The following is a 14,931-nucleotide window of genomic DNA, read 5'->3' as shown; positions in this document are numbered from 1 at the left end:
CACTACTGGAACTTAAAGATGTCAATAGAAAGGTTGGGAGGAGAATAAGAGAATATAAAAGAAGAATACAAAAAAAGAATAAAGGTATCATTATAATTTTAAACAAATATTTTACAATTAAAATATAATTATGAAAACAATGTTAAAAAGAATAATAAAATGACATTAATAAATATGTAAATTTAAATAAATTCAATAAATCATTGTTTGGTTCATTTGGTTGCTATAAAATTGGTTTTCTGGTTTGCGTCATTGAGAACTGCATGAATCAGAACTCTGATACAATTTGCAATTAGAATTATAGTAAAAAAAATAAGAATTACAGAATTATAATCTCTTGAAAATACACAAAAAATAGGGAGAAAAATAGGTATAATTTGTGTAAGGATGTCTCTGTTTTAGCTCATCCTTCTGCTGTCTAACTCTGTTAAGCAGCACAGTGAACCCTTTCCTCCAGTGTGCCTGGTGCTTGTGTTCTTACAAACTCGAGACCACAGTGTGAAGAGTCCAATTCCCAATAGGCTGCTTTATGAGTCTGAACAGAGACCCTTAGCTCTCGGCTGCACATACACAACGAGGTGATTGCGTGAGGAAAAGCATGAACCTTTAATTAGCAGCTAGTGCCGGTAGCTGTTTGGCAAATGAGATTGTCTTCTCTCTTTCTCCTTCATTCTATCTTCTTGTTTTCTGGTCATTTTTCCCCATCGGTTTTTCTACTTTACTAATATGCTTTTATCCCACTGTTTCCCAGTGGATCTTGTTTCCCCATGTTCCCTCCCTTCATATATCTATCTGGGCACATACTGTAAGTGGAGGGGGAGGAGAGGACAGAGCTCTGGTGGTGTTAAGGGGCTGTGTAGTGGAGATATTTAATGGGGGAACCTCGCTTTGGTGCCTTTGGTGTCTCATGCCATGAATTTATATTCCACCCTTCCACACACACAGCTCAGATACAGATTGTTACAGCTCAATAAACAACCGGAGATATCAGAATTTATGTTAATTATACTTGCATTTTTCACCTGCACCTTCAACTACAACTGATTGCATCTTTCAGTAAATTTTTTTTAGTTAAAATTACTTTTATGGATTGCCAGAACTTTTCAAGATACCCATTTGACAGCAATCAAACATAATACCTAATTTCTTGCAATTTTGCACGATGCATAATGACGAATTGTTTTAAAGGATTATGAGTTTGATTTAATGAGGGAATAACTTTGCAAGTTACTTGCTGAGAATTAAAACTGCTAGAAGAACCATCACTAGTCAAATGTTTTACTCAGTAACAGCTAGTAAAATTTCACAAAAAATTTCAAGCATAATCCTTTAGATCAAAAGGTTTACCATGAGAAGCATAAATTCAGTCAAGTGTGTCCAAATTTTTGATTATGTGTACTGTACTGCAGTTGTAAAACCCACATAATGCTAAACCTAAAGTCTTGGTTGATTAAGAATAGACTGAAATTATTTAATGGTTCAGTTATTCCTACCAGATGTCAGATTTTGAGTCATATGCTCTGTGACTGAGGGCTTCAGGGCTCATGTAGTATGGAGTGCCTGTGAAGGTAGTCGCCAGGTCACATGACCCTATCAGCAGACAGGATACACCAAAGTCACCTTAAAAGAAGATTGAATCAGTTCTATCAGCAAAAACACTTTTTTTCAAAAAAGTTTTGCAGATTAAAAAAAAAATGCAATAAAGAAAAAATTACCTTCTACAAACAAACCTTATAATGGCCACGAAACAAGCTTTTGTATGTGAGCAACTGACTACCAAGCACATACTTATTGAGATTCATGACTGAACATTAATTTTGAATCAAAGATAATAGGAAATGTAAACAGCTTGTGAATAAATGAATCTACATACAGTACAAATACATGTAAGGTCAACAATATTCCTCCAAAAACTGTCCCCAAAAACAGCAAAAACAAGGGAGATTCAGCTGGACAAACATTACAGATTTGTAAAGGATTTATGAGGTGCCAGCATGCTTTAAATACATAAATGCTCATTTTACTGTTACAGGATTATTCTTGTTTCCCTTGTTATGGTTTTATGTTTCTGTAGTTGTTTTGTCATTACAGTTTGTTGTGTGGATGTTCAGCATTTATCAGTGATATGCTTGAGGTTTATGTGTTACTTTAAGTGCTTAGAGTCTATGTGTCTCTTTTTGAAAAAAAAAAAGGCTGCAAGTTGTGTTCTTTTTTAGAGGTAAAAAGCCTTGCAAAATGTTGTCTCCTTCAGAGCCAAGCAGTCATTTAAAATGTAATGATAAAGACAAAGCTTCCCGTGTTGCCAATTGATCATCTGCTGAACAAGAGACCTGTGGTTGCGGTGACAAATTTATTAGATAAATGTGACATTTAACACTTAGTGAATATACAAATAAAGGAACTCCAACTCCATCGCAATGCATCGTGACTGTTTTTTGATAACGTAAAACTAGACATTTTAGATGTGTGAGAAACTTTGGCTAGAACTTGAAAATATCTTGCATAATGCTGACATGATATTATGAATTTTCTCAACGTTTAATTTTTTACAGTGTAACCTGAGAATTAGTTTGAAGCAAACACTGTTATTTTGGCAGGCTAAGGCACAAATTGACGTAAAGCAACACAAATGCACAGATTAGCGTTCTAGCAAGTCGGCTGTACGAAAGAATTTCATACTTCAAGACCGCACAAATCCATTATTCTGCACCAAAATGAGCTACACGTGACTTTATGCTGACAAGTTCATAACAAAAAGTATGGCATAAAATTGTGGAGTCCATCAATGCACTGTAACGGAAAATACTGTATAAAAGCAATGCTCATCTGGCTTTTCTTGTGTTCTATCAAAACTATCTGAGGTAGCTGACCACGTACAATTTTTTAATGATCTTGTTTCTTTGTAGATGAGTGTCTTAACTGTCATAAAAATGGTCTGTTTTACCAAATGGGAGGTGTTTGGGCTTTTGGTGCCATTAAAAGTCGCTTTTGAAAGCTTTACCAGAACATCAAACACACATCAAGCAACCTTTGGGCCGTGAAGCAGAGCTTACCTATCTTAACAATATTCTTCCTTAGAAATATATTTTTGGCCTTTAGATCTCTGTGAAGTATTCTCCTGTTTAAGCAAGACAAATAAGAATCAATAGTCACAGAAGCTGCGAGAAGCAAGGATTTAGAGATGTGTTCTTCATATTTGTCTTGTAAAGTGCAAACTTTAATATAAGGGCCAGCTATAAGAGACTTAAATCATTTTGAATGTAAAAATAGAAAATGGGTCAGTTCTGAATTATTCACTGCAAAAAAAAAAAAAAAAGAGGAGCGGTGTTCTCGGCTCACCTCTGATGTATGTAATGTACTCCCAACAGTAGCTGACATAGCCATTCACAGACCTAAGGCTCTGATAATGTCCGGTTTGTGCGTTTCACCTATTCCAACTTACAGTCCAAATCTTTGTTCTGTGGAACAAAGAGAAATTAAAGAGGCACAAAATGTTACAAATGAATATCTCTAAAAAGCAGATTGAATAAACAGTCTTTGTTCCCAGAAAGATACTTCAAAGAGTAATACTGTGGAGTTTTTCTCTGGTTTCCTATGTGTACATTCTCTATGAACTTTCTCTGTTTGCATTAGTGGATTGTGAAGTTGTCTTTAAGAATGTAAGTCTTTGGGCATCTATTTACACTTAAGAAAAACCCACATTTTCCTGCTCACACACACACTGGCAACACCAGTCACGATGCCTGAGTCTCCTGAGATCTCCGCAGGGAGTGTGAGAGAGAGCAAGAGAGAAAGAGACCCCACTGCTAATGATCAAAGACGATTATAAATATGTCTGAGTGTCAGTTAAAAACATAGTTCACCCAAGAATGAATATTCTATCATAATTAAAGCCTACTACTCACTGTCATTTCAAACTTTCATGTTTTTTTCTTTGATGGAGCATAAAAGAACACACTGTATTGTGCCTGTAGCTCCACAGCCAAACAAACTGAGATGACAATCAAACAAGTGCTCTCATAAAATGTCCTCTCTCTGTCTCAAGAGCCATGAAAAGTCAGATTCTTTAGTGAATCAGCTTTATTAGAGTGTTCATGTAAATAAACCATTCACTGGTCAAATAAACCCAGAACTTTTTTTCTTTTGCATTTAGTATAACTTAGTGTTTAATGCTGTCACGTTCATTCTTTTCATGTGAGATCAATACAAAATGCTAACATCTGAAATACAGTAGTTCACCCAAAACATTTGCTGAAAATGAACCCTCTGGCTAAAATGTTGAGGAGTTTGTTTCTTCATCAGTACAGATTTGGAGAATTTTATTATTACATCACTAGCTTACCAAATGGATCCTCTGCAGTGAATGGGTGCCATCAGAATGAGAGTCCATACAGCTGATAAAACGTCACAATAATCCATTAGGGATCCACACAACTCCAATCCATCAATAACACGTTGTGAAATGAAAAGCTTTATGTTTATAAGAAACAAATCCATCAAGACAAATCTGGCTATATCTGAATCAGGAGAGAAATATGCACAGATGATGCACTGTTTACAATCGAAAACCATTCTAAACAAGTATGTTTGTGGATTTTGACCAACAGGGGATAGGTTTTTTTCACTAAGGGAAACATTGTTATTGGATTATGGGCTTGTATTATGGCCAGAAGTGTCCTTTTAAAGATAAAGTGCCATAATGATGGATTTCTTATAAACATGCAGCTTTTCATTTTACAAGACGTTGACCCAATTGAGTTTGAACGCTTATCAGTACAAATGAGATCCAATGCTATGATGGCGAGAAAGTCTGAAACAATATGACAGCATTTCTTTAGGGGGGTTAAACTATTCCTTAAACGTACAATAATGGAATCAGAATGAGCATATAAACGTGCCATATTTAAGGATCTTTCTGTTTTCACCAAGTGCCACCAAGAGAATAATCAAAGATACGACTGAAGCGGAGCTCAGTTTGAACACGGAGCTAAACTCAGCACCCCTCATTTCAATAACAACAAACATTTGTCAATGTCTCAAGAGAGTGAGTTCCATTAGGAAAGTCTTCTATCGGTTATGCAGTGACAGACATGAGTCAGATTAGCACACTGTGTGGATATACTGCGGGTTTAGCAGTTCATTTGAAATGTCTTTGGATAAGCCCTCCTGCACATTGCCCGAGGGCAGTGTTTGCTCAGTGTAAGTGCGGCTCGCCACGCATCCAAGCAAAGGATGATTCGCATTATGAGTGTAATTGGGACTGGCTAATTTGTTGGCCCCCTAATATGTTTATCTACGGTTATGACCATCATCACTCAAAAAGCCTCCTCGAATGCTTTCAAAAAGCTTTCATCAATGCTTTTCATGAGTGCAAAGGTTTAATTGAGCAATATATTTTGGAATAAGCATTGTAGATGAACAGAAGTAATGAAAACCTCCCTGCCAGTTCTACCTCCATTTCACACACACACACACACACACACACACACACACACACACACACACACACACACACACACACACACACACACACACACACACACACACACACACACACACACACACAAAAAAGTGTTTTTCATTTATCAGAATGTCATGGATCTCAAATGAAATATATTGAAAGTTTTTGAGCAAATGCTTCAGGCAACCAGGGGCACCAAAGTGTGATCTCTAGAAAAGTGGGACACAAAAAGATTTCTAGAGTGACAGCAAAGACATTTATAATGTTACAAAAGATTTCTTTTTCAAATAAGTGCTGTTCTTTTGAACTTTCTATTCAATCCTGAAAAAAATATGCATAAAATAGTTTCCATAAAAGTATTAAGCAGAGCAACTGTTTAACCCTCTGGGGTCTGAAGGTGTTAATGATAACAATAGGAAATGTTTCTTGAGTGACAAATCAGCATATTAGAAAGATTTCTGAAAGATCATGTGACACTGAAGACTGGAGTAATGGCTGCTGAAAATTCAGCTTTGCCAACACAGGAATAAATTAATGTTATGTATTACATTTTTAAATTGATCAAATAAATGCAGCCTTGGCCCTTGATATACACAAGAAACTTCCTTCAAAAGCATTAACAAATAAAACCGACCCCAAACTTATGAATAGTAGTGTATATCATTTATTTGTAATATTTTAACAAAACCAAGAAAAATGTAACTCACAATATTGAAGGACTTGATCATCCTGTAAGTGTAACAGTAGCAATTACTGTTATAACAAATAACAGTGGCTCCCTTTGCAGGCATCTGTAGGCTAATATGTAATGTACATAAATTGTTTATTTTGTATTACATTATGTATTTTAACAGTGTTATTCAATGAAACCATATAATTATTAATTAACCAATCATTATTGCCTCATTTTTTATATATAATGCATTTTAAGTCATTTTAAAGGCTGTTGTTGGCTTAGGTCTGTTTTTATAACCACAAAATATACTTCTTTGTAAACTATTATTTGAAGTAACAAAACCATGGTTAATTTGTGGTTACCATCCATGGCTGAACCATGATTTTTGGTTTTATTCGTAAGGGAACATGGAAACTCAGAGAGAATATTAGATGCGTTGTTAGTGGTTAAATTATTACTGACATTCAAACACGTTATTAACGTCAACAGCCAAAAAAGTTTCACAGGATTATGAATGTACCTGAAAGTAATGCACAGGCTTTAGTCTAAGTCTAAGACAAGACTGTTATATGACTAATGCAACAAAAAATACTGTCCCTTTCATTATCAAACATACAAAAGTTGAAGTCAAAATCTATTTGTTTTGCATCAAGCAGATCTGGACTGTAATTTCTCAGTTTGACTGGGCATGACATGTCTCTTTGATATCTTGAGATGGGAGCGGCTGGTGGGGTGAAGACTGGCCTGCTAAAGGAGACGAGATGACTGGCATGGACAGATCTGAGCCACACTGCTGGAGAAAGAGCAGAGCTCCATGTTTATCAGCTCACTGCTACAGTTCAACCGTTCAGGTGCAAAGTGCTCCAGGGCAATCAGATCACTTTCTTCATGTAAGAGTGTGTGTGTGTTTTCATGAAGGAGAAAATGGTTAAAGCATAATAGAGGCTTCACATCCCTAATGATTCCCACCCAGAGCTGTTTCTAACAGGAAGCCAGACCATCTTTCTCTGTGTGTGTGTGGCTTCAGTCTCTTAGCATGACATTTATCCAAAGGAGTAGGTGGTAATGAGATCTGCAGTGAGTCGTGCAAAGGAATTTTTATTAATTTATATCAAGTATTTTTCTTGTGACTATATCAAAGGCAACATTTTTACAAATAATTGCATGGTGGTATGCCAGATAATTAGTAAACACACACAGCCAGCTCCTGGATACAGTATCCTGAATACAGTCACAGACTATCAATTCAGCTCAAGCATATTTGCTTTTTTAAAATCTGGCAGTCGATGGAATAATTAAGGTTTTTTGCATTGTGACAATTTCCACACAAATTCTCAGCATTATAAAGAGAAAAAAATTTAATTCTTATTATCATAATATAGTAATAAATATGACATGGTCTTAACATTGTTTATTTAAAAAAGGCATATTAGAATAAATACTAATAATATATAATAATAAGGGTCATTTACCAATTACACACAGAAACCTTATGTAACAGAAAAGCAGTACACTTGCACTACAGACAGAAGATCACAGATCAATGAGTCTCATCTTGATTATAGTGAGTTTCTGTCAGATGCAAGTCAATCTTTGTGGAACACAATGGCAAACATCCACAAGATGTAAGAGAACAGAACGAGCAGAACTAGAAGGCGGAAGCAGAGATATTCTTTCATTCTATTCATAAGATTTTCTTCTTGCTTTATTCAGCTGCTGTAGATCAGAGTGAACCTTGCCACGTTGAGAACGAAACAGAAACAAGATCAATGGTGAGGCCTGTTGTTCATCCCATGTCTCTTAGGAGAATGGAAGTCAATGCACATGCTCAGCACAGGAGGGATCCCCCTTAATCTACGTAGCAGCTCCACATGACACGCAGTAACCCAGAGCACAGAACACAATCAAAGCAGCATTAATATTAAAAGCGTTTTTTTTTTTTTTATGGAATCTGTGATCTTTTATTCTTCAACAGCTTGGAAACTATTTGGAATCAAAAGCTGGTAAAATGCTACTGCGCCCAACCCCCCCAGCATCTCATATAAGTTAAGATGTCAGTGTCCTCATATCATGTTTGATATAAGGAGGACAGTCTTACAAAAATGAAATTAGACTTTTCACTTTTACAAATGTTGGATATTTGAAATTTAGTTCAGGTCAACACAGGTTCAAATTTTGTGACAATTTTAATAAAGCTAATAATTTTATATGGATGTGGTCTGACACATCAATTTAGTACAGCAATTTGGACAAGAAACAAGGCAAACTATCTCTATAACATTCCAAGGGTAAGAAACACTCTTCCAAGGTAACATAGCTGTGGCATCTTCATTCAAAACAAAAGCCCTGGCTTTTGACACAAGGCAAAAAGGCATGAAAACAGACCCAGAAAATGCTGAATTGTATTGCTACCCAGGAGATTTCTCAGAGTTCTCAGTTATGTTTCATCACCGTTTTCTCACGTTTCTCCAAAAGTTCCCAAGGAGAAATACAAATGGGCACAATATGTTGTCATACAGTAAGAATTTGATGAGAAATGTCTTTGTTTTGAAATCTCAGACTCTGGTATCTTAGCCGATTTTGTGACATTTAAAGGGATAGTTCATCATTTACTCGCCCTCAAGTTGTTAGAAAGCTGTATGAGTCTCTAACCAGAGAGTTGCTGGTAGCCATTGACTTCCAAAGTATAAAAAACATGGAAGCCAATGGCTGCCAGCAACTGTTTGGTCACCAACATTCTTCAAAATATCTTCTTGTGTCTTCAAAAGAAGGAATAAATGTATAAAGGTTAATTACAACATGAGGGCGCATAAACAATGACAACATTTTCTTTTTTGGGTGAACTATCCCTTTAAGATATCTTCTGAAACTCTCGATGAGACTCATGTGAGATTACTAATATATATTTCAGTATCTCAAAAATCTGAGAAGCAGACAAAGCAAATGTCTTCATCTGCTCTCCATTTATTCACACTGCTGTCTAGGAGAAACGATCAGAGATCTCATTCCTGATTTTTCTTTCCTAAGGGGAATGTCCATTAAATTCATTGAGAGTTACCTGCGGAACAAAGCAGCTCCGGACAACAGCCTGTGTGCCAAAGAAAAAGATAAAGGAGACGTGCACAATGTAATAATCACTGACCAAGCCTTCTAAAAGCACAGGGCAGTGATGACACAAGACCAGTCTGACCTGCAGATATGTCTTAATAAGCAAGGAAAAGATGAGAAGATCAGATGGTGAGATTGAGACAAAAGCTGTAGGGGAGATGAGCATGACCTCTGGGTGATGTCAGGATGCTCTCAGCATTTGTGATCCATCGCTGAACATAGAAAAGACACCACAGGGATGAAGGAAGAGCTGGACAGTGTAAGTAGCGTGCTTTTGAAAGCTGGTTAAGGAATAGGGTTAGGAGCAAATACATCCAGAATTATGGCTAGGAATTAATATAAAAGGCACATGCAATTCTTTTTACCCCCGCAACCTTATGTGAAATTCAAAGAGGAAATGAAAAGAGCAAGTTATTACTTTTCAGTGACTTTTAGCACTGATGAATCATGCATAATAAAACCAGGAGCATGTACAAAGAAAGTAAATAGTCAATTTTGATTTCATATTGTCTTTAAGATCATAATTTTAAAGCCCTCGAGGAAAGAGGGTGATTCTATCACTCACTTTCATTTAGAACATCCCTCCAAATAGTATTCCCTCCCCAGAGTGTTTTTCAAGGGCACAAGACGACATTTGCTCAAAATGTCACCACAGCAGCCCAACACAGTTTACCAGAGCCAGGTCATGTGACTTGCTTCAGGCTTATTATTAATAGAAATGACCAAACAAAAGCTAACCCAGATGTTCCCAAAGGACGATTTACCTCTCAGTACTCAATAATGATGCAGAAGGCGTCTGTCTCCAGGATACTGGTGTAGAACTTGAGGATGGCAGGATGGTTCAGATGAGAGAGAAGCTGAGCCTCTTGAGTGGCATGGACCGTCTCATCTCTTTCAGCACCTTCCTGCACAATAAACCACAGAGAGGAGGGTAAAAATTATAGGAAACAACATATCTTGAGTTGGATTATAACGTCTTAGTGCCATGAAGAGAAGCTTGTGGTTTCAATACTGGATGCAATATGCACGACCAGTCAAAAGATTTTTAAAAAATGTATATAATTAAGAAAAAGTTATATTCTTGAAAGTGTCTTATGCTCATTAAGGCAGCATTTATTTAATCAATACATACAATATTGTGAAATAGTATTATAATTTAAATTACTCCAAAATTTTGAATGGTAGTGTATCACGGTTCCATAAAAATATTAAGGAGTAAAAAACTGTTTCCAACACTGATAACAATAGTAAATGTTTCTTGAGCACAGCATATAAGAGAACATTCTGAAGGATCATATAACACTGAAAACCGATTGCTTCTGAAAATTCAGATCTTCCATCACAGAAAAAAAAAAAAATCTTTTTAATTGTAAAAATATTTAAAATATATAATATTTTTTACTGTATTTTTGATCAATTAAAATGGTGAGTATGAGAGAATTCTTTTTAAAAACATAAAAAAACCTTTCAAACCTTCACCAGTAGTGTTAAGTTTAGAAAATAAACAGTAATAAAATTGGAGTTACAAATTGAAAAACAATTGGAATGTCCATCATAACGAAGTCATTCACATTCATCATACTCACATTATTCATCTTATATGTGCATATTCTAATTAAACATCCTATTTTCACAGGAAGCTCAAGATTGACCGCTTTTATTAAATTAAAAAATCAAGTTGTTAAAGAGTGATAGTCTGTGGGTTTTCAACCTGCTCATCTTATTGCTTTTTCAGCCTTTAATTTTCCACATTCTCTCTTCAATTTCCTACTTCCCGTGCCCTGCCACTGCTGCTCAGATGCACTGTGTTTATATAAGCGTCACGTCCCTCAATTACCAGCTGTAACCTTGCCCCAAAAATGTCATTTAGGGAAGAACAGATTGTTTTCCCTGACCTTTTCAAGCCTGAAGGGATCAGGAAGCCAGGGCCACACTGTATATTCAGTCTGTCATTAGCTCCCAAATTATGAAGGGTCATTGTAATTATTTTGCTTTTAGTGTTAAAATTGAGGGAGAGACATCCATTGACAGAAAGTTGCCTTTGCCTATTTGACCTTTTACAATGAGAAGGAAAAAAGAATCAGCCACCTTCTGATGCATTTCAGATGAAAGACATTCACAATGACATTGATTTAAAATCAGAGAAAATCCATCTGAATAAAAACAATAAGCATAAATTATCATGCTGTTATTAAATTCTAAAAACCAATGGTCATGAATAATGCAGAACTTGTGATCATTAGCCATTTTTAAAAATGAAGAATGATCTTGGAATGAATGATAATTGGAGAGAAACTCTGTGGAGGATTATTTTTCCTCCAGTCAGCAGTGAATATGACTGCCACGTCTGCTGATCAAACTTTATGCACTTCATAATTCAAGTTAAAGCGACAAATAAGGAATGCTCAGAGCGGCTAATTTAATCCCATCGGCTTTTAGCGAGAAGAAAAATGCAAATGAGCATTTAACACAAAGCAGGGATTTAAAATCATATTTTAGTGACCTTATTTCCAGACCTTAAGGGAGTTAATCAAATACCACCAACAGAGAGGAACGCACTGCATCTGCCTCCTGGTTTCGTTGTAAATTGGTTCTCAGGTTGTTGGAGGAGGACTTTCATTTACCTCTCCTCTCTCTACTCCTACATTCTGTTCTTTCCTCTTCCTACTTGAAAATTATTACAGCAAAGGGAACAGGTAAAGTGCACTTCAGTAGCTCAATGCTGGCCTTATAGCTCTCATTCGTCAGGTTTTCCTGGAAGCTGAGACACGGGCGTAATAGGTAATGTGTTTTTAAAGATGCAGGTAACAATTCCTTAATGGAGTAGTTCATTCAGAACTATTCGTATGGGTCATTCCAAACTCATATGACTTGGTATATGGGCAATGGTGCATTTAAGCACCAAAAGTACAAGAGCAAAAGTATAATAAGACTAAAAAAAGTCATCCATTGTATGTGATTATTGAAGTCACATTTGCAAAAATTTCACAGAGATTTTATAGGCAAAAAGGTATATTGCCCATAGTATAGCAATGTATTAAGCTCACACACAAGTGACAAGCAGTTTTTGTTGGTAAACATGGCAAACATGATCGAAATTGTGTATGGAATTTGTTTCATGAAACTCCTGATCACATGGATTCCTATTTGAAATTACCTGATTTCATCTGTAGAATTTTACCAAGCAAAGGTAAAAGTGACTGCCCCATATAACAGCCGTGTGATAAACAGACAGCTATTAATCACTGTAACATGATCATGAGTCAGTGAGTTGAACCCGATCCGATTTCATGAACAAATCATTGAGGATGATTTTGTGAATTTATATGGTATGGAGCCCCTAAGAGGACATGGTGATGGAAAAAAATGAGATGGTAGGAAAAATGATATTTCAAATGCTGGGCATTCCCTAGAGAAACTTTGAGTTTGCTTGAAAAACAATCTCTTGCAATAGTTCTAAACTTCCTCAACTTTGTGTTTGCTCCATGCTTGGTTCCAGAATAAAATCTCTGAGGATGCCTCTGATATTAGTGAGGGTGTGCTAGCCTTAATGCATATTTTTTTAATATGTATTTTTTCCTGTCCATTGCTATGGTTATCACTAAGTCAGTCATTGGAATTTTGAGAGTGAATCCCACATTTATATGCGGATGTTATTCCCGACACTTTTGCAGCATGTACATGCTGCTGGTCCTCTGAGCAGCATTAAATGCAAAACATTTATTCAAATTCTGAATTTGATTATATGTAGTCTAGAAAGCATAAAGAGTGCTTCCTTTATAATCAATAAAAAGCTGTCGCTCATCTTAGTTCATCGCAATCTCACAAAGTTCTGTTGTAATCCATGAAGTTTTACTCTGCACAATGAATCTCTTATTTATATGCTACACTTTCTTTGTTATAATGAGAACTCAGCACTGGTTAAAAACTGTTTTCAGCATTGAGTGGCTTCTAACCGATCGGCCAATGTGTTCAAGAAATAAACATCAAACCTCTGATGCTCTCCAGAGAGCACAAAACAAATGCTATGCACAAAAAGCACTGTATGCGTGTTTGTCAAATCTGTTTCAACTTAGGGTGCTGTTGTTCATGTATGAGGGTGTTAATATAGTTTTTCCTCTCACCTCATATTATTTCCATTACCAGTTGTTTTGCAAGAGAATGCTAACTTTTTTTTTTTTGGAGCTAATGCTTTGAAATATAATTTCTGTAACATAATATCAAATTTTTTCATCATGTTCTTCTTTAGCGACTCCATGTCTTGGTCAAGTGATTCACTGAAAAGATCTGAATCAAAAGAACAATTAGTTCATGAACTGGACACTACAGGAGCTTTGTGTTTTCCTAAAAAAAAGTACAAAATAATACCAAAATCACACCAAATGAAATGATATGAGAATAAGTAAATGATGGTAGACCTTTTAATTTTTTTTTGTTGAACTATCCTGTTAACCTTTTCAACTTGCACAACAGAAAGTTTTGTGCACATAATACCCCTAAAATGGCATTACACCCCCAGGGAAATAAGGCAAGATTTCTTTATCATGCTATAAGATGTCATATATCTCTAGAGAGAACTATGACTAATGCTCAAACTCTTTAAACTAAATATTCAAGCACAAGTGATGGATAACGCCAAGTCTGCTAGGTGTGGCCAACTCATATTGCTCAAACCAACAATTAAATTTTTTGCATGTTTTGAAATATTACTTAGGTTTCAGTTACCAGTACATATTTTAACCACTCCTAACAAACAACATATCCAACATCAACTTCATGAAGTGATGTAGCAGTTCAAATAACAAACAATGATTTTAATGGCACAAACACTAGGCCGCACTATTCTGAAGCTCCCATAAGTGAGACTTACTTCAATGGCGAGACACACAAAGAATCATTACACTGAAGTATGACAGGTAGGTCTAATTACGAAAATCTAACTTCGTCTTGGCCACTCCCTCTCATGTCTCATTAGAGCTAACCTACCTTGATAATGCATTATGTCACAAGACCAATCTAATGAACAGTTGAGCAGATATTGTGGAAAGCTGTTTACACTCTGTATTATGGATTCACATTAGAAGCTTCTACCTGAATAATGATAAGTGATCAAAAACAACAAGATGATCATCCATAAAGCTGTTACATCATCCAAGATAATATGTTCATGTTTATCCACTTCAAGTAAAGGATCCGATTACTGGACAAATTAAACTATTTACAATTGATCATCACCAACCTACAGTTTACATGTCGATAACATGTCAGGGATTTTATCTTCTAGCACTTAATAGCTTTGCTTAAAGAAATATTTGCATTAACATTTAACATCAGGCAGTTATCTGTGACTATATTCATGAAAACAACCTCTCTTTCTTTATTCTGCTGTTGTATATGAAGTATATAGTACAATACATGAAAACTGATCCAGTCTCATCTTGTTAATGTAAACATCCACTAATCAATGTTCTCTAGTCTGTTAGATTGTAATAGAGTATTGAACTTTGATATTAACTTTATTTTGAAGATAGATTAAATACAGGTATCTACAAGACTGTCCATTCTCTCTAATAGGGTGACATAAATATAAAAAATGTGATACAGAATGACCATATAGAAGCCTGTTCTGCAAATATACTTTTCTGTAGTGTTGGTACAGTTGCCTGATAAGCGCAATGAGAATTCA

At 35.8% G+C, this 14,931-nt stretch overlaps 1 protein-coding gene across 1 annotated transcript in view; it reads right to left on the bottom strand.

Annotated features, from left to right (window-relative positions):
• Positions 1–10,139, bottom strand: part of LOC109081183 (serine/threonine-protein kinase Nek11-like) — a 29,629-nt gene extending 19,490 nt beyond the window's left edge. The window contains exons 1-3 of the mRNA XM_042741893.1: positions 10,010–10,139; positions 4,343–4,394; positions 3,340–3,458 (exon numbers count right to left, since the gene is read on the bottom strand). Coding sequence (XP_042597827.1) covers positions 3,340–3,384 — 45 coding nt within the window. The 5' untranslated portion in view covers positions 3,385–3,458; positions 4,343–4,394; positions 10,010–10,139. The remainder of the gene's footprint in view (positions 1–3,339; positions 3,459–4,342; positions 4,395–10,009) is intronic.
• Between the last annotated feature and the right edge of the window lie 4,792 nt (positions 10,140–14,931).

This window comes from Cyprinus carpio, chromosome B16 (genome assembly GCF_018340385.1).
Source record: "Cyprinus carpio isolate SPL01 chromosome B16, ASM1834038v1, whole genome shotgun sequence".
NCBI classification, from domain to species: Eukaryota; Metazoa; Chordata; class Actinopteri; order Cypriniformes; family Cyprinidae; genus Cyprinus; species Cyprinus carpio.
Note: the sequence above shows the minus strand (reverse complement) of the source record. Positions and strands in the feature narration are given on the sequence as shown.